This window comes from Ctenopharyngodon idella, chromosome 15 (assembly GCF_019924925.1).
Source record: "Ctenopharyngodon idella isolate HZGC_01 chromosome 15, HZGC01, whole genome shotgun sequence".
NCBI classification, from domain to species: domain Eukaryota; kingdom Metazoa; phylum Chordata; class Actinopteri; order Cypriniformes; family Xenocyprididae; genus Ctenopharyngodon; species Ctenopharyngodon idella.
This window is the reverse complement of record NC_067234.1, coordinates 12,872,865-12,900,110: the sequence shown is the minus strand read 5'-3', so window position 1 is coordinate 12,900,110 and position 27,246 is coordinate 12,872,865. Positions and strand designations below refer to the sequence as shown.

Below are 27,246 nucleotides of genomic sequence, written 5' to 3'. Positions count from 1 at the left end.
AAAAACATTTGGAGATAATCAGCTTTCGTTTCTCCTCTGACAGCGGCAAGACCAGCCGACACGCTGTGAGTGTGTGTTAGAAATAAGGAATGGTGAGAGAACACTGTGCTTGGTATGTTTTTCATCTTCAAACCAAACTTGGGTCTTCAGCCGACAAAGTTTAAATCCTGTCTGGCTAGTTTGCTTCCTATAATGTTTAGGTCAGTAGGCGTTAGGTCAGTAGGCGGAGAGTAGGTGGTCATTTCGATCACATTTTCGAATGCATTCGACCACATGAACGTTTACACTACGAAAGCAATCTGGTCTAATGCATTTTCGACTACCACTAGAAGTGGTAGAAAATGGACAAGCTACAAATCATTTTAGACCCTGTTTACACCTGTATGTAGTGTTGTCCACGTGTGATCCAATCGAACAAAATGCATCTTAATACCAGGTGTAAACACGGCCTGGTCTCTTTCCAGTTGGACATGCCCAGAACACCTCCACCAGGATGCCCAAACCATCTCAACTGGCTCCTTTTAAAGGAGCAACAGCTCTACTCCGAGTCTCTCCCAGATGCCAGAACTTCACATCCCATTTCTCAGGGTTAGACACCCTTCAGAGAAAACTCATTTCAGCTGCTTGTACCCACAGTCTTGTTCTTTTGGTCACTATCCAAAGTTAATGATCATAGGTGAGGGTCTGAACTACAAGGAGATGGACCTGTGTGTTTTTTTTTTTTTTTTTTTTTGGGCTGAGCCCAGCTGGACCCCATGGGCTGGAGCTTGGCCACCAGGCACTCATTTACGAGCTCCTCTCCCAGGCCTGGCTTAAGGACAGAGACCGTATCCCTCCTCCTGGCAGGATCTCTCTCTCTCTCTCCCTTGACCTTTCCATATGGGAAAGTGTTGGATCACTCTTTGTCTGGCCTTTCACCTGAGACCAATTTTCCTATGGGGCCCCTGCCAGGAGCTAAATCTCCAGAAAACACAACTGTCAGGGTCACTGAGACACTCAAACCCCTCCATCATGTTAAGGAGGTGATCTCAGGAAGAGCAGCCCTGCTCCTGTAAACAATTTATTTTTTGTTGCGCAATAAATTAATAAGTAAGTAAAGCTAATAGAACTAGATGTTTCAATCCCTTTAGTAGGAAACTCTTGATAGTAGCAGTCGGTATGGATTGGTGAGGAAAAAAAAAAAAAGGGTAAGATATGTCATTGGGGTCATCAGGTGGGCACCCTGCTTCATCGACGTTTCGTTGATTGAAGCCCACAACGTCTCCAGAGGGCTCAACGGTGTACCCAGCGTCCCAGGTACACCCCCCTCCATGCCATAACCTCTATATCCTGATGGGCTCTGCATGGCAGGGGCGTCCTTCTCCCCGAGTCGGGCCTAAGCCTGACCGCATACCATCTGTCTCTACGTTGCTGCCCAGATAGGGTCCTTACGCTTGATCCAGAGTCAGTTACTGCTTTTTTCGGCAGCACTTGACATGGACTTTATGGCCTGTTGGAAAGAGTGACCCTTCACCCCTATTTTTCTCATCAAACTGGAGGTAGATGTTGCAACAAGTCCCCTGCATCCCACCTCTACTGGGAAAATGCTGATCTTCCAGCCATTCTGGGATGCTTCAGCTGCCAGGTCGGAATAATATAATATAACGTTAGGCAACAACATTAAACTGCTTTAAAAGAATTAGATTTGGTCAGAATCTAAGACAAAATTGCATGTTTCTTTCATAGAGAAGACAATCCCAGAATGCATCGCAAGTATCTTTACTTACTTAATCCTCTTCATCCCCAATGGGACATGAAGGCCGCTATCGTCTGCCTCCACCTATCTCTACCCATGGCCACATATTGTGCCTCGCCCCAGGTGAGGTGCATTTCTGCCAGCTCCGATGTCACTGACCTCCTCTAGGTGGTCTTTGGTCTTCCTTGTCTTCTCTTGCCATGTGGTGTCCATCTAATTGCCACTTTCGGGATGCGGTGCTGGTCCATTCTTAGTACATGCCCAAGCCATCTCAACCGTCAGCTTTTTATTCTCAACCATCACACTGTGACACTTGGTTCTTCCGTATAGCTCTACATTTGAAAATGGCCAGAAAATAGCATATATTTTCCTCAAGCAAGAGGCATTAGTTAGGTCTCTTGTGCTGTTTGTGTGGCGTATTTGAGTGACCCTTAATGGAGTTTCTGCCCATGAAGAGCATTTCAATTCATTCACTTATGAGGTTCCATTTGGGTTAAAAGCTAGCCTGCTTTACAAGACACACTCCCATGTTATAGTCTCTTTCTCTGTCAGTATTTACTTACATTCGGTAATGAAATCATTCTTACTCCTTACACATGACACTGAGACTCATCCCACATGAGTGGATGGTCATTCTCTGGAAAACCATCCTCCCACTGCTGACACACAAAAGGCCTGTTCTGAGTGTGTTATCTCATTCAGAGCCATAAGAAGTCACTATCCCATCAGCCTTTGCTCAATATTATCAGTTTCTTGTGTTTATTTGTGTCTTTCTGTGAGCTCAGTGATAAAGGTCCACAAACATATCTGTCTGGATCTGCATATATTTACACCAGACTCCCGTCAACTGCTGTTTGGACCCCCCTTGCTAGTTTCATTGCCATGACTAATTTCAGTCGTTTTTTTATGTAAACTCAATTGTTGAATGTGTGTGTTCTGTTTTGAGTGGTGTGTTTCCTCATTCCACACTACCCTCATGTCTTATCACAGATCCACTGATGGGAAGACTCGTGATTCCTGAGAACATTATTGTTATTATAATATTCTACACAATAAGGGTCTGCTTATGAGAAATTCACAGCGATGTTCTCTGTATTCCAACCTGTTCCTCCTGCTCTTTTTATCTGTACCTGCCTAGTCTCAACCCACAATGTTGAGAGATGACGGAGACTGGCAGTTTCAATCTGAATGTCTGGAGATTTCATGGTGCAGAGTTATCACGATACCGTCAGTCATATTTGCAAGGTTTGTCACATCAAATATTTTGAGAAATTCTTAAGAGTTTGATTAAGCCACTTCAGATTTGAGCTTTCCTTTTACTGTATAGCTGAAGATTTGAGTCTGTTTTCCATGCAGAGGTTGTGTGTGTGTGTGTGTGTGTGTCGGTGGGAGGGTTAAGTTGAGTGGGGGAGGTGTGTGTGTCTGCGCAGAGATGCATGTACTCGGCAGGAAGTGATGAAGTCACCCACTCTGAGAGAGCGAGAGACAGAGGGAGTGACACAGAGCTTTCAGGGATGAGCTCAGCGTTGGGCGTGTGGGCCGAGCATTGTGGCTGTGTTTTGTTTTTGTTTCGCGGTCGCTAGAATGTTCTGCACGCTGTAGCTGCCGGTCATGTTCGGCGATGTGTTTTACTGGGGCTTCTGCTGTCTGAAACTCTGGAAGAGAGACAAGAAGGTAAGTCACATGCTGGGAGTTTACACACACATCTGTCTCATTTATTCAGACAGCGCAGCCTTCATGTTTCACACATGGAATATGTTTCATTTATTTTCAGCTTATGCTTTATTTCATTCATTATAATGTAAAAGGCTGTTTGACTCTTGATAGATTTACAAAACATTATCATTTAAAAATATTCAATCATGTGTGTCGATGCAGCTCTCATCTTAATTCATTAGAATAATTTTCTGAGGCTTGAATCTGGATGTTCACAGACATTTGATCAAACTGCTCCACAACATGACTGTACAGTCTGTATCGTTTCCAAATGGTCATTCTCACATTATTTGATTAATTCGGAGTCTTCTGGCATCATATGAAATGGGAAATTCATGACCTAAAAAGAACATCCATAAAGTCTTCTAATGCTTAATAATCATTATTTTTTTTTTTTTTACATTTAATTCTCCCCTAGCAGTAGATTCTTTGGATCACATCCTCGACTAGTTAACGGGGTCATGTTTGGCATCACGTCACAGTATTTGATGGCTGAGCGTACAGCTGCTGATGCTGCACTAACAGCACTGGGACACACTGACATGGAAATGTCGGCCTGTACCGATCGTTATTCACATTTATTCATGTAGCGGTGACTTTGACCCAGTAAAAGGGGTTTTAATCAGTAGTCATGAGAATGCATGGCTAGTGCTGTACAATTGAATCTACACTTTTTGGTACTTTTGAAATCTGGCAGGAAAAACTTCCCTGTCCAATGGGAAATTTCCCCAGAACAGTTTCCGAGAAGCAGCAGCAGGTTCAATGATGAGTGTTTGGTTTCTAAGGGTGCGTTCAGTTTGTGTCTGTGGACTTGAATGACAGCGTTTCAGACTCAAGAGATTTCATTAATGAAACTGTGTTGTTGAATGGATGAACAGCTGCCAAAAGGAAGTGTAAGTATTACTGTAAGGTGGTGAATTCCATCTTAACTAATCACTATTCAGCATAGTTGTTGCCAAACACATAGTAACACAGACAACGTTGGTCAAGATGTGGTTTTTTATTTCATTTTCTTTGAGCTGTAATATTTTGAGTGGAGGATGCATTTCTGTGTGGACAGCATAGGACATAAGAGTATGTGTATAGTATGTCATTCTCAGTCTTTGATCAAATATTTATAATCAAAGTGAGATTATACCCAGAATATGGTTGTCTTCTACAGTAGTTAATGTACCTTCCTAAAGAGAATCATGTACAGTAGTGACCAAAAGTGATGTGCAGAGGGGATATTTGTTTTAATGACCCTACATGTTTGATTAAACCATCAAAATACTGTATGAGGAAAATATTTTATGTATTTTTTTAATATGTTAAATATGAGGGAAGAACAAAATGCTAAACTTTAAAGTATTTATCTGACAAAATAATTTGGCAAAAAACTACAGCCCCAGGTTTTATTTTACTATGCAAAAGAGAGAGAGGAAAAAACATACATAGACTACAACATAAACAGTTTTTTTTTTTTTTTTCTCTCCCCATGTGTTCATAATTTCTTTGTATGACAGCCTGGGCAAAAATTATGTCGCACAGTTTGGCATGTTTCATTACGTTATCACAAATAAAACAATTGACTCCAAGAACAACTATGCAATATGCTTAAAAATCTTTAATAATATTTGAATAAAGGTCGAAGATATCAATTTTCCTAGGCCCGACGTCACATGTGTTTTCCTACTGGAGTTTTGGTGATGTGTTTAGAAAAAATGTCATATTGAAAGTCAATATCAGGCAGCTGTTCACTGTTGACATCATTATTAACACATGTTAATAAGGGACTCTACAGACTCCTGTTTGTAAAATATCATTTTAAGATAGGAAAACATATATGACTTTTGCATAGACTTTGTGTTTTGTTCTGTGGGCGCAGATGTGCTGTGTATTTTCAGACGTGTTGGTGGTCTCAGCTCTGTTTTCCGTGTTGGTTGAGAGTTTGTATGTGAAGCAGTTGAAATGAGGAAGCAGTGGGCAATCCGTGACCTCACTGCGTGATGCCGCCACATTTTCCCCCGTCTAAAGGTGTTATTCACATGAATTATTGTTCAAGTTCTCTCTTTCGTCAAAGACAAATGATTCCAAGAAATGGAAAAACCTCATCAAACTATTCTAAGATCATGGCATTACATTTGTTTCCTATTTGAAAAACTCCAATAAACTGTTGCAGAGGAAGCTAAACGAAAGGTGGCCTTAGAATACGACTGTGTAATGATGTTTCTTCAAAAATTATTTTGTCACATACTTCAGTCATTAGTTTGCATTACATAGCAAAATATCAAAGCTAGAAGGATAGCGTAAGCTCACATTTCACGACAAAATACACAGAGCTTGTATTATTAGTAGTAGTAGTAGTATAAAGAATAGATCTAGCTTTGAAAATGAAGACAATGTATAAGACTTGAGGAGAACTGACTTCATACATTCACTAAAACACCAGCTGATTCAAATACATTCAGATTATGTGTCTGGCTACGTACACTTGATCTGATATTGATATAACATTATTAAAGTGTGTCACTTTTTGAGGCCATTGCATGAAAACAAGTTTCTTATAAGCTGTAGTATGTCTGACTTCCTGTCCTTCTTTCTCAGTCGTATGATCGCTGAAGCGTTTGTGTAAACTAAACTAGACTGTCATTAGATCAACTTCAGCTAGTTTAAGGCTGGATTCACATCCCTGTGTGTTTTGAAGATCGCTTTTCTTTTATATCGAGATCACTGCAATGAAAGTTCAATCTAGGAACATAAATATAATTTTTCATACTAGAGATTGCTCAATACTGTGTTACACTGGGTTACTGGGTTATACAGTCAAACCACACTGGGTTATACAGTCAAACCAAAAATTATTCAGACATTTTTGATATTTTTGATATATTTTTACTAGTGGGTACAGGACACTACAGTTCATTTATGTAAGTGAGGATAGCAAAATAAAGTAAACTGTGACATATTATACCCAAAAATTCTTCATACAGTGCACTACCCGAAAAATTGATAAAAATTTGGAACCAATTATTCAGACACTTTTACCTGACCATGTTTTGCTTAATTGTTATCTGACATGATTAAGATTATTTTTTCTGACTTAGTTTAACTCTGAGATCTTGTCATATTTTATTACCATTTTTTTTAAACTATAGTGAATAAACTGTATTAATGAATGAAATGTTCAAGGTGTCTGAATAAATTTTGGTTTGACTATATATCTAAGTCTAAAGCCTCATCTAGTGTTTTAAATATGAATGTCTAGTAGTCATTCAGCTTTTGACAAGCCCAAAACATATGAAAAAAAAAGGCCCGGTGGATGACTTCAACTTGTATACAACTGAGTGCACAAGAGATTGATCCATTAACTCTATTCAGAGCTTCATCCCAAATTTCATCAGGTATTTCAATTCCTATGTCCTTTACCCACTCACCTCTAATTCTGTCAGATAAAACATTATTTGAGGACATAACCATCTTATATATTGCTGCAATTTGACATTTAAAGGATTAGTTCACTTTCAAATGAAAGTTTTCACTTCCAAGCTTTACTCACCCTCAAGCCATCCTAGGTGTATATGACTTTCTTCTTTCTGATGAACACAATCTGAGATATTTTAATAAATATCCTGATGCATCCGAGCTTTATAATGGCAGTGAACAGGGTTCATGAGTATGACCGCCTTCCGTATTGAAGTTACGAAGAAAGTGTAAAACTTCATCAATACGTCATGCGTCAGGTCAAACTTCACTCTTCCGCCGGAATTGACTCATCGTACGGAAGTCAGTGATTGTATACACCTAGGATGGCTTGAGGATGAGTAAAGCTTGGGCTAATTTTCATTTGAAAGTGAACTAATCCTTTAAGAACAGTAGGAGACTGTAGAATTTTATGTAGTAGTGAAGTAGGTGGAAAGTCAGGAAAAGTTGAGCTCTGAACTTGAATAAAATATCAAAATAGATTGGACTGTTATGATTGAAATTTCTCTGAGAGGTCACTAAAACTGGCAAAAGTGTTGTCAAAATTCACTACACCTGGCCAAGCCTATCCTCTGCCACTGAGCATACGTGAAATCTGTAATAACATGTTTATTACAGAGAGGGCTTAGCATAGAAAGGTTGCTGAGTCTGATTTGCACCTTTAACTAAAACGGAATGAGTGAATGGATTGATTGAATAATGTGTTCAGGATACCTGGAGACTTCATTGATGTTGTCATCTTTATCTCACCAAAATAAGTCAACATCAGCACACTTGGAGCTCTAGAGCGAGTGTTCAACATCTGATTATGATTGTGTATGTCACACAGACAGACCATGGTGATGGAGAGTGGAGAAAGTGTGTCTGATTTCAATGTTTCTGTGTTCCAGGTGGCTGGAGAGCAGAAGTATCACCCAGAATGCTTCACCTGTCTGAATTGTCGAGCGTTCATCGGTGATGGAGACACGTATGCGCTGGTGGAGCGCTCCAAACTTTACTGGTGAGTGACACCCAGGGCTTGACATGAACTTTTTTTGCTCACAATCACTGTGGCTAGTGGTTTTCCACAGTTACTAGTCACTCAGCATTTTCACTGGCCACAATTTTGGCATCAATACCATGGGGAAAACCTGCCATATAGATATTTATAATATTATCTCATAATTTGTCAGCAGGTTTATTAGGCTGCTGTCACTTTAAGATCTGACGCACGGATCCATTATACTGTTACACATGCGTTTTCTTTCTCAACTGTTAACATTCAACTAAAACTGACCCATGTTTACACGCCAAGACCTGCATTTTGACATTATTTTTTGTGCAATAAGCAGCGAAAGAGAACACAATTTAGGGTAACACTTTATTTTACAATGCCGTAGTTACACGTTACTACATGTACTTACTATAGTAATAACAGTAATTTATGCATAATTACAAGTAACTAACCCTAAACCAAACCCTAACTGTAACTCTACAGTAAGTACATGTAGTTAATTAATAGTACTCAGTACTTATTTGAGTAATTACAAAGAAACTACTGCACTGTAAAATAAAGTGTAACCCAATTTAGTACTGAGAGGCAGCTTTATGTGGCGCACTTTGGGTGTGAGAACAAAATCTGCGGGAATAAAATTATGCGCAATCCCACACCGAAATTCAGGCCCTGTAACTCTAACAGTATTCATCCGGAGCAAATTAAAAGTGGGGAACCGGGTTTGTGTGACGACTCGCTGTCAGAGAGATAAGAGAGAGAGAAAGATCAGCTGGTTATCGTGTGTCTAGTCTGAGTAAAATGAGTATTCAGATATTTCATTATCGATATGTATTGAAAAATTAATATTTTTGACAACACTACATTGCACGTAGTTTATTATTTCAGATGCCTTTTTTTAAAAAGACTAAAAATGTATATATTATATATAAAATTCAACCCGACAAAGTGGCTAGTAGGAGTGAAATACACACGCATTTATTGGTGTTAATGTCAAGCCCTGATGACACCTAAAAACAAACAACAAAAAACCCTGTGCTTGAGCCCACAGACATGCCAGTTACCCTCTGATCATATGTGTGAAATTCTGCTGACCGCTGGAAGATGTTGCTCTTTATTTCTAAAGCAGGACATTAGCATGAGCTGTTATTATGGGTTATTAATATGTACTGTTGTGTGGGTGTGATGTAGCTGTGCAGAAGATGTGCTTTATCTTCATATCGTACATCACAAATGAAAAGTGTCACATGAGCTGTAAAAGAATGTGCTTTATTCATGTGAAAAAGCACTTGATGTAATGATACAAAATGATACAAAATGGCTCATTTGACCAGTAAAAACCCAGGAACTGTTTAAACTGTTTAATAAATGTTTACTTCATTTCAGTTACTGTAACAATGAAATCTGTGCTAACATGGGACTGATGGCATGTTTATGTCAAGTATATATGAGCCAGAACAACATATTGATAAATCAATAATAGACACTGTAAATGTTGTTGTGGGATTTAACATGACATATGAGGAAATTCTGCTTTTATTTCACCTCTACTTTCTAAAACTTATATAACCTGCTGTATTTTAAATCTTGCGTTTGTGTCCCTGAATGATTGGTGACCCCATAATAACTTTTCCATAATCATCACCACTGATTTATAATGATTAAAGTTTTTCATGTACATTCAGAAGTGAATATAAAGAAAAATATGCAGTGTGAAACAAAGTTTGGATGTTTGAACGATTTAACTAGTTCTTAAGCAAAACATGAAGATGTTTGCTAACAGAAGTAAAATGTCACCAAATAATCTGAAATCCATGATATGACATGAATGTTTCTTGTCCTTTAAACTTCTAAAATCATGTTCTCTTGTAATTCACCCTTCAGTTGTAAGTTTCTGTGTCATTTGATGATTTCTGACATCTTGGTATTTCATGTAGTGTTTTGCAGTGGAAAGTGTCCTGAGGATGTGAAATGAACTCTTCTTCTGCTCTGTCTCCCTCTAGTGGACACTGTTATTACCGGACTATCGTGACTCCGGTCACCCTGCCTGACTCGCCGTGCTCCAGGATTCCTCACACGGTCACGCTAGTGTCTATTCCCGCCTCCACCGATGGGAAGCGAGGTCTTTCCGTGTCTATCGATCAGGGTTCCAGTCCCAACGGCTACAGCCCCGAACACAAGCCCACCGTCAGAGTCTCACAGTGAGTGTGTCCAGGCAAACATGCTGCAGTCTTCCCATCTACACCTCAAAATAAACAATTTACAATTGTAAAACGTGTAGAACAAGGGAATTGTGACAAAATGAAAGACTGTGTTCATGTAGCTCCCTCATCACAAAAATAAACAAAATGCAAATGTGTGAATGATTGAAAAAGGAAAAACTGTTTTGTCCATCAGAGGAAAAGTTCTTACAATGGAAAGGGGAAATGTCAGCCAATATTTTAAACACCAGTCTTTCTGTGTATAACAGCTTTCTCTCCCCTCTTGCACAAATATCCATTAACACTGCAATCATCTGCTATCCAGGCTGAAATCACATATTTCTCAGTAGAAATGTATTGCTGATTGTAGATCTCTGTCCTGCTCCTGTGACTCATGTCATGGTTTTGCTCATGGCTTCTGTCTGTGTGTTCAGGGTGGACCCAGAGTGCATCAGTCCAGATGTCAAGAACTCCATTCATGTTGGTGATCGGATCCTAGAGATCAATGGAACACCGATTCAGAACGTTCCTCTGGACGAGGTAAATAAAACCTGCTCATGACAGACATTCACAGAGCATGTGATGTGAGATGAACACCAGACAGCTTCATGCTATTGAAAAGTGGTGCGATAGGCAGAAACGAACTTTCCCATTAAAGGATTAGTCCAATTTCAAATAAAAATTTCCTGATAATTTACTCACCCCCATGTCATCCAAGATGTCCATGTCCTTCTTTCTTCAGTCGAAAAGAAATTAAGGTTTTTGATGAAAACATTCCAGGATTATTCTCCTTATAGTGGACTTCAATGGACTCCAAACGGTTGAAGGTCAAAATTACAGTTTCAGTGCTGCTTCAAAAGACTTTAAATGATACCAGACGAGGAATAAGGGTCTTATCTAGCGAAATGATCAGTCTTTTCTTAATAAAAATACAAATGTATATGCTTTATAAACACAAATGATTGCCTTACAAGTGCTTCGCCATTCTGCCATTCTTCAAAAAGCTTACGCTGTATGTCCTACGCCTTCCCTATTCTACTCACGTAAAAAAACGGAACTGGCACCGCATTTGTTCCGTAAGTTGAATCCTACCTGCACTTTATTGTTTATGATAGTAGAGTTCACAAGAGTGCAGATTCAGAATTCATTCAGTGAAACCAATCTCTGATTGGCCATTGCATTCATACACTCAACAGAAACGTGCGTGATTGGTTGAAACGATCAATGCTGCAGAAAAACAATACGCAAAATGACACTTTTCATATATTTTCACACTTCACTTTAATCATGATAGTCCTAATAGATTGTTTAATTTCGCAGGTGCATTTTTTTGCCACCTTATTTTGCTCTTGGGGGGCATTTTTGTTCATTTTAGTGGGATTTTCGCTCCAGACCCCTGTTAATTTCTAACCCTGGTGGGAGTGCAAACGGTGAAACTTTCCATCACTGTTAACACACGCAGTTTGGTCCACAAAATGGCTCTGATTGGATGAGCCACAAGGCCATTAACCTTTCTCGAAGTCTATGATTATTACATGCTTGGCAACCATGAACTATATTGTATTCCTGCTCTCTGATATGTGTCTCACCAGCATGCACTGCATTCCCAGTTTTACATCAGCTCAGTGTGTGTTGTATTTGCAGTTTTCTACAGTACATGAGGGTGATGCTCACATACAGTAGAGTGTGTTTCTGGTCTTCATATTGTCTTCTATAAATGAGCTCTGTGTGTGTGTTTCAGATTGATTTGCTGATCCAGGAGACCAGTCGCCTGCTGCAGCTGACCATTGAACATGACCCTCATGATCACAGCTCTTCAGAGGATCAGGTGGACGGCCCCACACCCCCATCCGAGGGCCCCAGTCCCATCACGCCCATCACACGGCCGCCCAGCCAGGACATCAACAACCTGCGCTCACGCATAATCACGTCAGTAAACCACATTCACAGCACTACTGCTACTGCTCGTACTGTACTCACTGCTTCAACAAGAATCTCAACTGTGGCGCTGCACGCTAACAACTAACAGAAAACCTTAGCAACCGCATTGTAACAGCCTAGGCTGTCCATCTTTAATTGTCATCAGTTGTTGTGATGCATATTACAGCACAGACCTCTTGAGTTGTTTGAGGCTTTTTATCAGTGTGATTTTGCCATAGTTAATGTGTGTTTTCTGCAGGCGCAGCTACAGTATCGATAAATCGCCGTGCTCCAGTAACACGCCGTCTCCACTGTCTCTGAGGAAGGACATCGGCCGCTCGGAGTCGCTGCGCGTCGTGACCAACCGCACACACAGAATATTCAGAGCCTCCGATCTGATCCATGGAGAGGTTCTGGGGAAGGGCTGCTTCGGACAGGCCATAAAGGTCAGCACACGTGCACATACATGTTGGGTTTCCATGTTTTATGGGGTCTTTCCATAGACATAGTGATTTTTATACTGTACAAACGGTATATTCATTCCCTTTACCCTAAACCAGGGGTGTCCAAACTCAGTCCTGGAAGTCCACTGTCCTGCAGAGTTTAGCTCCAACCCCAATTAAACACACCTGAACAGCTAATCAAGGTCTAATTAGGCATACTAGAAACTTCCAAGCAGGTGTGTTGAGGCAAGTTAGAGATAAACTCTGCAGGACAGTGGCCCTCCAGGACCAAGCTTGGACACCCCTGCCCTAAACCTACCCATCACAGAAAACTTTTTGCATTTTTACAATTTCAAAAAAGATCATTCTGTATGATTTATAAGCTGTTTTCCTAATTGGGGACCAAAAAATGTCCACACAAGGTCAAAATTTTACTGGAATTGCTATACTTGTGGGGGCCACACACACACACAAACACTTCTTTATCTATTTCTTTTTTCTATAGCGCTTTATACAATACAGACTGTTTCGATGTGTAATAACAGAATCAGCAGTGCAAACTTCAAATCAAATATGAGACAAATTGAAATTCCCCTGTAAAGCAGCTATAAAAAGACAATCCGCTTGTTAAGTCTGATGTCATGCGTCAGTTTCAGGGTCTAAACGCTGATGCCAAATGCATACAAATACTCAAATACTGTTGTAGCAACTCATAATGTAAAAAAAACTGCACATAATGTAATGACTATATCTAATGCCTTGGAAATTTTTTGTAACTTTAGGTTTTATGCTTTATGTTTAATAAAAATATAATAATAATAATAATAATAATAATAATAATAGCAGGAATATTTAAATCTGTTGCATTTCGCAGGTAGTTTAAGACTGGATTTAGATTTTAGAATGTACTGTAAGGGAATACCAATATGTTTATGTTTTAAAAGCTGTTACAGTTATGATAATAATAATGTTTTTGGTGAGCTTATAATGTAGTTTCTCATAATGTAAAAATTGTTATTACATTATGAGCTCAAGATTTTATTACGTTTTGAGAAAATTATTACATTTAAGAACATTTTATCACAATAACAATATAATACATTATTATTGTAATAAAATGTTCTTAATGTAATTTTTTTACATTATATGCAGTTATCACATTATGAGTTGCTACAGCCATTAATATACACTCAAGGTGTTCTGTAATACTACTAAAAAATCATGATCTAACCTTTATCTCCATACTGAGATCTCTGTTGGCCAGACAGTGATTCATCTTTTCTGAATCTGTAAAATATATGTGTCTGGGACGCCGTGAGCCCAGAGACTGTAGTGTATTTATAAAATGTGAATTGTGAATTTATAAAAGCTTAACTTAAACGTGTGCTGTGATTAAATAGTGCTCATGAATGGCTGTTTTGATAGTATTCTCTCTTGAAATGAGTGGAGGTTTGGACCTTGAAACAGTATTCCTTACACCATGATTTAAAGGGTTAGTTCACCCAAAAATGAAAATTCTGTCATTAATTACTCACCCTCATGTCGTTCTGCACCCGTAAGACCTTCGTTCATCTTCAAAACACAAATTAAGAAAATTAAGGTTTTTTATCCCCCATAGAAAGTAAAGAAATTACCACATTCAAGGTCCAGAAAAGTAGTAAAGACATATTTAAGACAGTTCATGTGACTACAGTGGTTCAAACTTAATATTATAAAGTGACGAGAATACTTTTTGTGCGTAAAAACAAAATAAAAACAACTTTATTCAACAAATTTTCCACCTTGAATGTGGTAATTTTATTGCTTTTTATTGGAGAAAAAACCTCTTGGATTTCATCAAAAATATCTTAATTTGTGTTCTGAAGATGAACAAAGGTCTTACAGGTGTGGAACGACATGAGGGTGAGTAATTAATAACAGAAATTTAATTTATGGGTGAACTAACCCTTCAACAAATATATACTATAATTAATCAGCTCAATTGAGTTCAGGGTTGATTAATATGCTGTTCTCACATCACTGTCAGGTGACTCACAGAGAGACGGGCGAGGTGATGGTGATGAAGGAGCTCATTCGTTTCGATGAGGAAACACAGATGACCTTCCTCAAAGAGGTGAGCACGTCCTCCTCACTTATATGAGTGTGTAGGACAGATCGAGTGAGTACTAGAAGCACATCTGAGATGTTCATCTGGAGGAGAGTGTGGAACATTTGTGCTGCATGTGTTTTTCCTTCAGCTCATAATTTACCCAGCAGGCTCAGGGGATAAACAAGGAGAATGAGTCTAAGGTGTTACTAGAGTCTCATAAGAGTGTCGACACCATAAAACACTGCAGCTTTACCAGCTGAATGACTGCAGAAACAGTCTGACGTCAACTTGCACTCATTAGTCTGAGATTCGTTTATGATTTGCTCCCATAATTCGCTGTTAAAATGACTTTGCTGTACACTTGTGCTTAAAAGGAAGGAAACACTCGTGGTCTCAGTGCAGCTGGTGTCTCAGACAGTTCATCTGAGGAGAAAACCAGCATACGCAAAGCCATCGATGAGCACCAGAACCCACGGGTCCTTAAACACTCTTCAAATCTAACACCATAAAAAGCCTTGAATAAGAAAATCTTCATTAACATTTCGAGAAGTATTATGCTGTTAAGAATAATGCTGAGATCCGACAGAAACACTTCCGTTGTTAATGTTTCATATGTGTCTGTATACAACTGCACATGTGAGGATGTTCAGCCTGAGACTAAAATATCAGGAACTTCATAAGTTGCTTTAGCTGTTTTGATTGAGTTTAGTGTATATTATTATTGATTGTAAACATGTTTGTGTGTGTTCAGGTGAAGGTGATGAGATGTTTGGACCATCCCAATGTGCTGAAGTTTATTGGCGTCCTCTACAAAGACAAACGGCTCAACTTCATCGCTGAGTACATCAAAGGAGGAACACTGAGAGACATCATCAAGAACATGGTGTGTGTCTCACTGTTTGAATACTACAAATTTATGCCAAGTGATTGCTTATGATCTTCTGTTGATGAATTCTGACAATGTTTAACTTATTGTGTTTGTATCATACCTGCAAACGTGCCGCCTTTCTAAAAAGTGCAGCTATGTTGTATAGAGGGGTTATAAGGGTAACCGCTATATTTCTGCTGTTCCATGAGTGCCATCTGCTGCCAGAGAGTGAAATTGCATGAATATCAGCTCATTCTCAATGTGAACTTGTTTCATCTCTACAGGACAGTAATTATCCATGGAAACAGAGAGTGAGTTTTGCCAAGGATATTGCCTCTGGGATGGTGAGTGAGATGCTCTCATTACTGCCCTCCTCTGGTTCACGGCAGTGCACATGCTGCAATTCATTCAAAACTCGTTTAAACATTGTTCTTATAATTCTTGAATAATTATTTTACATTTGTATTTTATGAGCTAGAAAGGTGAAAAAAAGAATTGGTGAAACAGTGTAATTTTTTGTTAATTAAAACCACATTAAAACATAAACCTGTTTAGAAAAACAAACTAAAGTATAACAATCTCCAAAATGGTAATAAACTATAAATTATCATATATTCATGTTTTAGTTTATAATACACAGTATATTATTATAATTACAAAAAATCCAGAAAACACTAAACAAAAAACAGCCATCATCTAAGAACAATAGGAACAATTGGAAAATCTAATAATAATAATAAATGTTTTGGTGTATAGTCACAGAAACTGAAGTATAACTTTATGTTTGATATGTTGAACCCATAATGTTTTCATTTGTCGTGTGTCTCAGAACAACGAGGTTCATGTTTCTGTGTGAGTTTGTTGTGAGTCTGCTAGTGTGTGATCGTCAGTTGATTAGTGTGTGTTATGGCCAGGTTTAATCTGTAACCATTATCAAAGTCAGAAAGTGTAGGATGCCTAGTGCTTTAAAATCTGTTCAGATGTGATGTATTCCAGCTGTTAGACTGTGTTCAGTCTTGTGTATTACTGTAGAGGGCAGCATTTTAACATCATAGATAGTAAAGCAGTTTCCTTCGTTGATCCAGGCCTACCTGCACTCCATGAACATCATCCATCGAGATCTCAACTCACACAACTGTCTGGTCAGAGAGGTGAGTGACATCACCAGACTTTGCCTTCATTATTGTTTTGTTTTCTTTAGCTTGCTTTGTTTTGTTTTGTTTTATTTTGGGTTGTTTTCTTTTTGTTTGTTTTCTTTTGTTTGTTTTGTTTTGTTTTGTTTTATTTTGGGTTGTTTTATTTTGGGTTGTTTTCTTTTGTTTGTTTGTTTTTTTGTTTCTTTCTCTTTTTTTGTGTGCGTGTTTTTGTTTGTTTTGTTTGTGCCACAGCTCCAGCAGCTGCTGCATCTGTGTTTCCAGCTTCATATGTTTTTGTTATGTTGAGTATGGAAAGAATAAGCTTTCTATATTGCATTGATTTAGATTGCTATATAGATTGTATAATGCTTGGTCACATTCAGAGCTTTAATGGTTCCAGAGCAGTGGTTTTCCACTAGGGGGCCTCAGTGGTCCTCCAGGGGGGCTGCGAGATAACTTAAAATTAATTTAAATATATTAACATAATTCATTAATTTTATTATTAATACGTTAAATAATAATAAAAAAAAGATTAATCAAATTAATTAAAAAAAAAATTAAACCAAAGCACCACCTCATGGGTATTATATGATTGTTTCTGAGCAGCCCAAGCTGTTTCTCATCGCGCTGTTGTGATTTACAGACTGAACGGCAGCTCTTAATGAACATAGGATACGCAAACTACATCTCTCAGTTGGATAAATAAAGTCAGTATCACTAAAAAAAATTCTAATGAAGGTAAAGACGATTACAGTGACATACAGGAGTCGTACATTAGGCATTAGGGCTGTTCAACGATTGACCGCAATTAATCGTATCCAAAATTAAATTTTGTGTTTACATAATATATGTGCAGTGTATATTTATTTTATATTTATAAAAACATACATATGCTTGTGTGTGTATATATATATATATAAAATCTAAAAATCAATAAATATTATATGTAATTTAAATTTTTTATATATATATATATACATGTAAATATATATATACATGTAAATATCTCTTAAATATATACATGTATGTGCATGTGTATGTGTTTATAAATACAAAATTAATATGCATAGTACCCACACATATATTATATAAACACAAACTTTTATTTTGGATGCGATTAATCATGATTAAAGGGTTAGTTCACCCAAAAATGAAAATTATGTCTTTTATTACTCACCTTCATGTTGTTCTACACCCATAAGGCCTTCTTTCATCTTCAGAACACAAATTAAGATATCGTTGATGAAATCAGATGGCTCAGTGATTCCTCTATAGACAGCAATGTCATTGAACTTCTCAAGATCCAGAAAGCTACTCAAAACGTGTTTCAATCTTAATATTATAAAGTGACGAGAAAACTTTTTGTCTGCCAAAAAAAAATAAATAATGACTTTTCAACGATATCTAGTGATGGGCGATTTCAAAACACTGCTTCGAATCTTTTTTTTTTTTTCAAATCAGTGATTCAAAAGATGTAATCAGTGAAACAAAAGATTCGAAGCAGTGTTTTGAAATCCGCCATCACTAGATATCGTTGAAAAGTCGTTATTTTGTTTTTTTGGCACACACAAAGTTTTCTTGTCACTTTATAATATTAAGGTTGAACCACTGAACTCACATGAACTGTTTTAAATATGTTTTGAGTAGCTTTCTGGATCTTGAGAAGTTCAATGGCATCGCTGTCTATAGAGGCCTCACTAAGCCATCGGATTTCATCAAAAATATCTTAATTCGTGTTGCAAAGATGAACGAAGGTCTTATGGGTGTAGAACAACATGAGGGTGAGTAGTAAATGACATTATTTTCATTTTTGGGTGAACTAACCCTTTATTCCCCGAACAGCCCTATTAGGCATGCCTGAGTCCGTTATTATTGATGCGCAAACAAACTGTGTATGTGCGCTCTCGGCTCACAGATCGTTATAAAATCGTATTTCTGCATGAACACAATTCAATATATCCGTGTAGTTGTCAAAAGTAATGTACCGTGAGTGTTTTATAACGGCTGCTCGCTGAACAAGCATATTTTGGAGAAGTTTGTGAGGATCAGTGGTGTTTATGTACACATGGACATCAGACACTACAAACATAGACACGAATGGTTGTTCTGACAGAGGAACTGTTCACTGATACAGTTACTGTATAAATGAGCAAAGTACTTTTAAATGGTAAAGAATGTCTGCAAAGTATGTTTGCAAAAAAAGAACACTAAAGGTTTAAATCTATCTTGAATTTCTTTTTCTTTTCTTTTTTTTTATAAATAAAAATGGCGTAAAAAAGGTTGGGAACCACTGCACTAGAGACAGGCAGAGCGTTTGACAAAACATAGATTACTCCAGTTCATACGCTCTGATTTTAAGTAAATACCCATTTAAAGAGTGATGCCAGCTGTTATAAAAGGAGAAAATGGTCTGGGACAAATGGCATTCTGTCAGTGTTTCATACTACTGTGCAAAGGCAAAACACCATAACTACAGCTTTTCTCAAAGCTGAGTTATATCAAAATAATGACAGATGGCAGATTTGTAAGTAACCTCCTGCTCTGGACAGAATAACAGTGTTGTTGTGGCGGACTTCGGACTGTCCCGGCTTATGGTGGAGGACAAGAACCAGGACAAACTATCTTCTGGACCTATCCCGGGCGTCAAGAAACCCGACAGGAGAAAGAGATACACTGTGGTGGGAAACCCATACTGGATGGCTCCCGAAATGATTCACGGTGAGAGTCCACTGCTTTCTTCATCCGTCGCGACTCTTACAGCTTGTCAAGTTTTGCTTGGATTGAATCTTCTTCATTATTAATGTATTATTCTGTGTTAATCATGATGATCTTACAAAGTCTTGTGGTAATTAGGACAAATAATATTTCATGGAAAAGAGGATTTCAATCATGACAACTCTGTGAATAGTTTTAGCATGTTATGGAATAGACATATATGAATCCCGTATCAGATCTAGGCAGGTGGAGCTGGGGAGGTGGAGGGGTTCAGAGGCAGGACTAGCTTACAAACCAGACTATTTAAATGTTGAGCAAGCAATTTCATTGGCTGCAGGATCAGCAGAGGCCAATCAGAATGTGCCATGCGGCAATGATGTAATTACTTGCCGATTGCATGTAAAGGACAGGTCATCCTGCGCCCTCTAGAGTTTCATGACTGAACTAGATATTTATTAAATGTTCTTAGAAATGTAATCCTTGTGATCATGTTTGTTTCAGATCATTCTGAACATTTTTTTTTTTTTTTTTGTCTCTTAAATGTAAAAAGTAATTAAATTCTTTCCTTACACCTTGAATACATGTGAGTGCACATATCATAGTCGATATTTAAAAAAAAAAAAATACAACATTTTCAAGGTAGAACATATTTACAAAAACATTAATTTAACATGAATTAATTTGATAACCTCAACTTGCAGGTTAATATACACAAACAATGATAAAATGTCAGATCAAATGTTAACAGGGTGAAACAGTTTTTTCAGTGGGAAGACTAATGCTTTGCTGTTTATGTTCCTTAGGAAAGAGCTATGATGAGAAGGTGGACATCTTCTCCTTCGGCATCATGCTGTGTGAGGTGAGTGTTTCAGGACTGATCTGTGGGAATAATCATAGGCTGTAAAAGTTCAAAATAACTGCTTTCTCCACATGAACTTCCAGTGATTTCTGTTTTAATGGGAAACACTGTTACCACATACTGCAGCTCTGAGTGGCACAGCAGCAGCAGATCAAAATAGGACAGCAGCCCGTCATTACTGAATGACATCCAGAGGAAGCAGTTAGAGAGGAAGTAGTTGGTGGTTGGTTGGGTGTGTGGTGTGGGTTTAGGGAAGCCCGGCGCTTAACGTGTAATGATTAGAACTGAGAGGAAACCTGATCTCACTTCCTCTGTCTAAAATCAATCTCACTGCTCTGTCTCAGATTATAGGGCGAGTCAACGCTGATCCTGACTACCTGCCCCGGGCCATGGATTTCGGGCTGAACGTGAAAGGCTTTTTGGACGATTACTGCCCCTCGGACTGTCCGCCCTCTTTCTTCCCCATGGCGGTGCTTTGCTGTGATCTGGACGCAGAGAAACGGTTAGAAAATACATCAAATGCTTTGAGAGGATATGCTTATTATATGCGTCACATTTGCACAGAACATAAATAAAACAATATTTAAAAAACAGTATAGTTTATTTTATTGTTCTATTCTATTGTTTTAACAAATTTAAATAATAATAATAATAATTATTATTATTATTATTATTATTATTATTATTATTATTATTACAAATATTTATTTCTTATGTCACATTTGCACAGAACATAAATATAAACAATATATAAAAAACAATATAGTTTATTTTAAGCAATTACTGTTGTTTTAACAAATCTATAATAATAATAATAATAATAATAATAATAAATAATAATAATAATAATAATAGTATTATTTTAAACTACTACTAATAAAAGTAATATTTATTTACTTGTCACATTCGCACAGAACATAAATATAAACAATATAGTTTAAGCAATTACTGTCGTTTTGTTGTTCTAAAATAATAATAATAATAATAATAATAATATTATTATTATTATTATTGTTGTTATTTTAATCTACTACTAATAAAATAATATTTTTATTTATTATATGACACATTTGTACAGAACATAAATATAAACAATATATAAAAACAATATAGTTTATTTTAAGCAGTAACTGTTGTTTTAACAAATCTAAAATAATAATAGTAATAATAATAATAATAATTGTTGTTATTATTATTATTATTATTATACTAATACAAATAATATTTATTTATTGATCGATTGATCGATTGATTGATTTTCTGCCTAGTATTCACTGTGGACACCTTAGTAATTTCCTGGAAAAATAAATAATATATATATATGTATATAGCTGCATTCTACGGCATACTTAATATAAAGCAAAGGGGAACAGTATTACTGTAATTATATTATAGATATGAGTCATTTGAACTATAAGTTCATCAAGACAAACACTGAATGTTGTCAAGTTGTAATGTTTGGCTTGTCCTGAGATGCGTGTGCTTCTGCCGCAGGCCTGCATTTGTGAAGCTGGAGTCGTGGCTGGAGAACCTGAAGATGCATCTGGAGATGGGCCTGCATCTGGTCTCAGAGCTCGAGCTCATTCATCAAGACTTCTGTCAGAAACACTCGAGCAGCAAGAACGGGCTTCACACGCACCCAGAGCAGCCCGAGTGACACTGCTGATGGAGGGCAAACCTCCTCCTGCTGAGCAGATCTACTGGAGGACGACGAAGATGCTCCATCACTGGACGTCTGCTGTCGGTGGCCTGCGGGCCTGAAGACTCCATGTTTCTGGAAATCCAAGCATCAAATGACACCTGCAACATAACGTCACGCCACTGTCCGAAAGGCTTCGGCCGGAACAGATGATTCCAGTTTGAAAACATCACCTCACAAGCACCGTTTCGTCAGTCATAATGCATGTCTGTTGTGGCTTATTGTGTGATGTTCTTCGTACGGTACTGATGGTGCGTTCATGTCTCGTCCAAATGACCATAAAATGCAAGTATGAAGCTCTCACTCGCCCTGCTTCAGTTAAAGGGCATGTTTTGGTACTTCTGGAAATTTATGTTCTCCTCATCAGCGTCCTGTCCTCGTGTTCATCTTCACACGTCAAGTATCACTAATATTCCTCATGTCAGGCATTTCCCGCACTGTAAATAGAGTTATAGTACATATTGTAAATGTTTGACATATTGTATATGTGCAGACAATATTTTTTGTATAATGATTCCGCATTGGCGTACTTTTCACGAGAGCACCAGGATCAACTTTAGAGTGGATTCCTGTCCGTGTTGAACACGTAAAAAACATAATACATGTGAACTGTGGGCCTTCTCTTCCTCTATTGTGTGTCCCAGTTCAGCCCTATGGGTCGAATTAACTCATTTGCTGTCCTCTTTTACCCCAAAATCCAATATATATATACAGGGCTTGACATTAACACCGCCAAATACGTGTGTATTTCAGCAGAGGCGTGTAACGCAGCCACTCCTACTAGCAACTTTGGCGGGTTGAGTTTTATATATAATATATACATGTTTTAATTGTAGTCTTTTAAAAAGGCATCTAGTGTTGGGCAATGTAGTGTTGTCAAAAATATTTATTGATACGGAAATATCTTAAATGCTTCCAATACTCATTTTCCGCAGAATAGACACACAATACCAGCTGCTCTTTCTCTCTCTCATCTCTCCTCCCCTCACTCACTCATTTCATTTGCTCCGGATGAATATTTTTGTTGTTACAGGGTTTGAATTTCGGTGTAGGATTGCGCATATTGCGCATAATTTTACTCATTCCTGCAGATTTTATTCTCACATCCAAAGTGCGCACATAAAGCCACCTCTCAGTACTAAATTGTGTTCTCTTCCAATGCTTATTGGTCTTAAACAGTCAAAAACACACAAAATAATGTCAAAATGCTGGTCTTGGCGAGTATTAATGTAAACACAGTCAGTTTTAGTTGAATGTAAACAGTTGAGAAAGAAAACGCATGTGTAACAGTATAATGGATCCGTGCGTCAGGTCTTAAAGTGACAGCAGCCTAATAAACCTGCTGCCAAATTATGAGATGTTATTAAAAATATCTATATGGTACTGATATTAAAACTGTGGCCAGTGAAAATGCTGAGTGGCTAGTAACTTTGGAAAACCACAGTGACTTTGAGCAAAAATGTTAATGTCAAGCCCTGTGTGTATATATATATATATATATATATATATATATATATATATATATATATATATATATATATATATATATATATATATATATATATATATACACACATAAAGAAAATGAAGCTTTTTTTAAAATAATTATTTATTTAAATTGTAAATTAAATGTACATCACGTTAGTATGTTGAAACGAATGTAATTTAATGGTGATTTACTTCTCAAAAATCTTCACAGGTTTCTTTTGTAAAACTGAATTCCTTGAATCTCTTTTGATTTTGGGGTGAAAGACGCTGCAGATTTCCTGTGCTTTACGGTGAATCTCAGCCAAACGAAGCGCTCGTCACTGCTGTCTGATCTGGGTACAGTTTGTTCTCAGGCTTGTGTTTTGGAAAGGTAGAGCCTGGTTTTAGACCCACACGCGGGACGGTGGGTCTCAGGGTCCTTCGAAACAGGTGATCTTTGTGTTTACACAACACTGCTGGTGTAAATATCTTCCAGAAAGGCTTCTCTCAATGTTTCCTCCTCCTGGCGTCACGCTGCATGCATCACTGGCTCGGCGTGACGTCCTTCGCTACCAGTCCAGCTATTCTCATAACGGTGAACAAATAATATTACAAAAACACACAGGAGAATCGCCAGGAAAGCACGTGTACAGACTGAAAAAAACAAAGACTAAAAAAGTAAAAACACAGCCTCTTCTTGTCTCTTTTGGAATAGAACCACTATTTTCTCTTTTCTAAGATGTTTAAATGATTTCATTTGCACTATGGAAGAAATCGGCTGCCGCTCGAGCCTTTTGGTTTCTTTGTCTTGTTTGGTTGGTGATTGTATGAATGCACGTCACTGATGGAGCCTTTTGTGACGTTTGGCCCCTGATGCCGCGTCTCCTGAGCAGCACGTGCGTAACAGACTCAGAAAACGTGACCCGTTTAGTTCATTCATCAACATATTAATACAGAGTATCTCAATCACAGGCTGCCGCTGAAGTCAACATGAAGCAGCATCTGCAGTCTATACTGTCAAACTTGGCATTACCCAGAATGAAATGACTGCGTTCGCTATCGGTACGATTTTCACATTGTCCAAATAGATCCGGGGTGTCCAGTCCTGCTCCTGGAGGGCCACTCTCCAGCAGAGTTTAGGTTTACCAAACCCAATTAAACACACCTGAACAGCTAATCAAGGTCTTCAGGATTACTAGAATCAGAGATGGTCTTATAAGGGTGTGTTCACACTTGGCAGGTTTGGTTCGATTAAAACAAACTCTGGTGCGATTCATTTGAATAAGTGTGAACACTACCGTCCGAACCCTGGTGCGCACTAAACAAGTGGACCAAGATCCCTGAAAAGATGGGTCTGGGTTAGTGTTATCAAAATACAGACTTTGATACCATGTCGGTACTGAAATTTTAAAAATATGATGCTTTGAGTACTGTTGGGCAGATTCGTAAACACCTCTGATTGGCCACTGAGTTCAAAAGCTCAACAGATATGTCTATGATTGGCTACAATGATCAACGCACGGGAGCATCTGTGTAAGCGCTCTGTGAAGAGCATCAAAAATGTCTATTTACATGTTGATATTGTAGCCAATCACAGACATATCTGTTGAGCGCTTGAACTTAATGACCAATCAGAGGTGTTCATGAATCCTCTCAACAGCGCTCAAAGCGTCACATTTCAGTACCGACTTGGTATCAAATTCGGTACTTTTGACAACACTAGTCTGGGTCCGCTTCCAAATTAAATCTGGTGCAGTTCGAATGAAATGTGAACGCAACATGGACCAAAGACATCTAAACAAACCAAAAATAAGAAGTGATGTCACAAGATGCATGCCTAAAAAGGACAGAATGCTCAAGCATATGTTTTTTCTCGTCATAGTCGTGATGTTGCCCATCACAGTTCGGTACAGGCGGAAACGCGTCTCCTCGCAGCAGATCTTGTTTGTGTGTGACGGAGGGATTCCTGCCGCTGTTTTGACCCCTTTACACATTTATACAAGAGATACAAGGCTCTACAATTAGGGTCCGTTTACACAAAACCGTTTTCAACTAAAAACGGAAAGGTTTTGTGTTTTGGCCATTCATTTACACCACAATGGCGTTTTGGGGGCCTGAAAACGCAAGCTTTTAAAAACGGGTTTTAAAATGCAAGTTTTTCTATATGTGTTTCTATGTCTATAGGCGCATAGTTTTTCTTTACAAAGTCACATCACCACCTACTGGCCTGGCTTGAGTAATACAGCGATTTTATTCGTTTTCGTGGATCTGTGTGAACGGGGATCATTGTCGACTGTACGCGAAAAATGCAAAGGAAAAGCTTTTCCATGTTTAGTACGTCGTTGTCGTGTAAACACACCATTAGTGAAAGCGTAACAGCCAACTTGGATCACGTGTGCCTTGATAACCAATCACATTACAGCCTTGATATCATTGAATTTCTTTCATAGTTGCACGACAGTCAATCACTGTTTCCGAATACCGTAGAAATGAATGAGAAGTGTTGTAAACTGAATCCAACCTGTGATCGTGAACTCTCTCATAGAACAGCATTTTTTTGGTGTAAACTCAATCCAATACAAATATTTACAGGCAAACATGTTGAGGATTAGCCAATAGGCTGTCGAATCATTGAATGATAAGCTGTTTTCCCACAAGAGCACCGTACTGACGCCTCTCCTCCATTGACATCCATTAAAAAAAAAATCAGCCTCTGGTCTCCTTCCCTCTGTACTGCAGCGTAACGCTGTTTTTGGAGGCTTGCCTTAAGGAACTCTTCAGAAAAGTGTTCCCCAGGAGCAGGATTGGACACCCCTGAAATAGACATTTGGCTATTGGTTAATATGAACCGGTATCCTGCACAACCTAGTCGATGAAAAGCCATTTTAGAGTTACTTCATTACTACAATCAATTTTGATTTCATGTTGACTTTATGCCTTGATGATCTGATATCAATACTAATGCCACTAATAAAAAGCCATATTGCTATAAGCTATTATACCGAATTGATTACGAGTCCATTGCATTGATTGAAAATGGACTTGAGCCAAAAACGACAGTGCTTCAGGTGATTTGCGAGGTGTTGACCGCGATCTGCTGCTCAGGCGTCCGGCGCGGCGGCCTCACTGCTGCCTACTGAGAGTCCTGTAGCATGACCACCACCTTCATCTTCAGACAGAAAGAGCACTTAAATGATGTAGTCTAGCTTGTAATGCTTCTAGAAGTCCAGCTCAGGGTCCCGCCGCTGGTGTATCTGTATGTCCGTCTGTATCTGTACATGCATGGCATCAGTCAAACGATTCAATAGCATCAATGAGAAAGTGTTCAAAGGTACTTCAACCTGTTCACCGATCTGGTGCGGACGTGAGCGAATGCTGCAGAAACGATGGCTTTACCTCTCAACATTGCTGTGCCTTTGTTTTATGCTAGCCTTGCCAACGACTTGTAGTGTGTTTTGAGCCGGATGAGTTTATGTCATCGCTTACCTGTTTCAATGGGTTTTCCCTTTTTGTTCTGAGATGTATTTATATTTTCCATGTTTCCTTTGTCCAGTTTGATATATGTTAGTTTTATGGTTTCCTGTAATTTAATGTTTTTACTGAAGCTGTGAAAATGACTCTGCACTTTAAACGCACTGGCCGTGAACGAGGCGACTGTAATTCAGGACAGAATAAACTGACGCTCCTGATGTTACACCACTGTCTCTCGACTCATCATTGCTGCTGTGTTCAGGTGTGTCACGCTCCATTCCTTACATGCCAGCTGTAACTGCTTTCATACAATGCTTTTGTGTTCATAATTATGTATTCAGCTTATGACTTTGTGATCATAATGACTCACAGGGGACAGATGAATACAGTGACCGTTCAACATGTCATTCATTCATTAGTGTGAAGAGCCTGACAGACAACATAGGTCATTTCCAATGGCAAAAACAGCCTGTT

General features: G+C 38.3%; 1 protein-coding gene across 4 annotated transcripts in view; it reads left to right on the top strand.

Annotated features, from left to right (window-relative positions):
- Positions 1 to 26,995, top strand: part of limk1a (LIM domain kinase 1a) — a 66,423-nt gene extending 39,428 nt beyond the window's left edge. For 3 of the 4 annotated variants that reach the window (XM_051864057.1, XM_051864059.1, XM_051864058.1), the window contains 13 exons: positions 7,804 to 7,913; positions 9,908 to 10,105; positions 10,540 to 10,645; positions 11,847 to 12,034; positions 12,285 to 12,471; positions 14,495 to 14,581; positions 15,309 to 15,440; positions 15,710 to 15,769; positions 16,511 to 16,576; positions 19,111 to 19,279; positions 20,080 to 20,135; positions 20,480 to 20,637; positions 21,630 to 26,995. In XM_051864057.1, the coding sequence (XP_051720017.1) occupies positions 7,804 to 7,913; positions 9,908 to 10,105; positions 10,540 to 10,645; positions 11,847 to 12,034; positions 12,285 to 12,471; positions 14,495 to 14,581; positions 15,309 to 15,440; positions 15,710 to 15,769; positions 16,511 to 16,576; positions 19,111 to 19,279; positions 20,080 to 20,135; positions 20,480 to 20,637; positions 21,630 to 21,792 (1,680 nt within the window). In that variant the 3' untranslated portion in view covers positions 21,793 to 26,995. Of the gene's footprint in view, positions 1 to 3,206; positions 3,410 to 7,803; positions 7,914 to 9,907; positions 10,106 to 10,539; positions 10,646 to 11,846; positions 12,035 to 12,284; positions 12,472 to 14,494; positions 14,582 to 15,308; positions 15,441 to 15,709; positions 15,770 to 16,510; positions 16,577 to 19,110; positions 19,280 to 20,079; positions 20,136 to 20,479; positions 20,638 to 21,629 lie in introns of those variants that run through there. The other variant, XM_051864060.1, reaches the window with a different exon arrangement.
- The last annotated feature ends 251 nt before the right edge of the window (positions 26,996 to 27,246 follow it).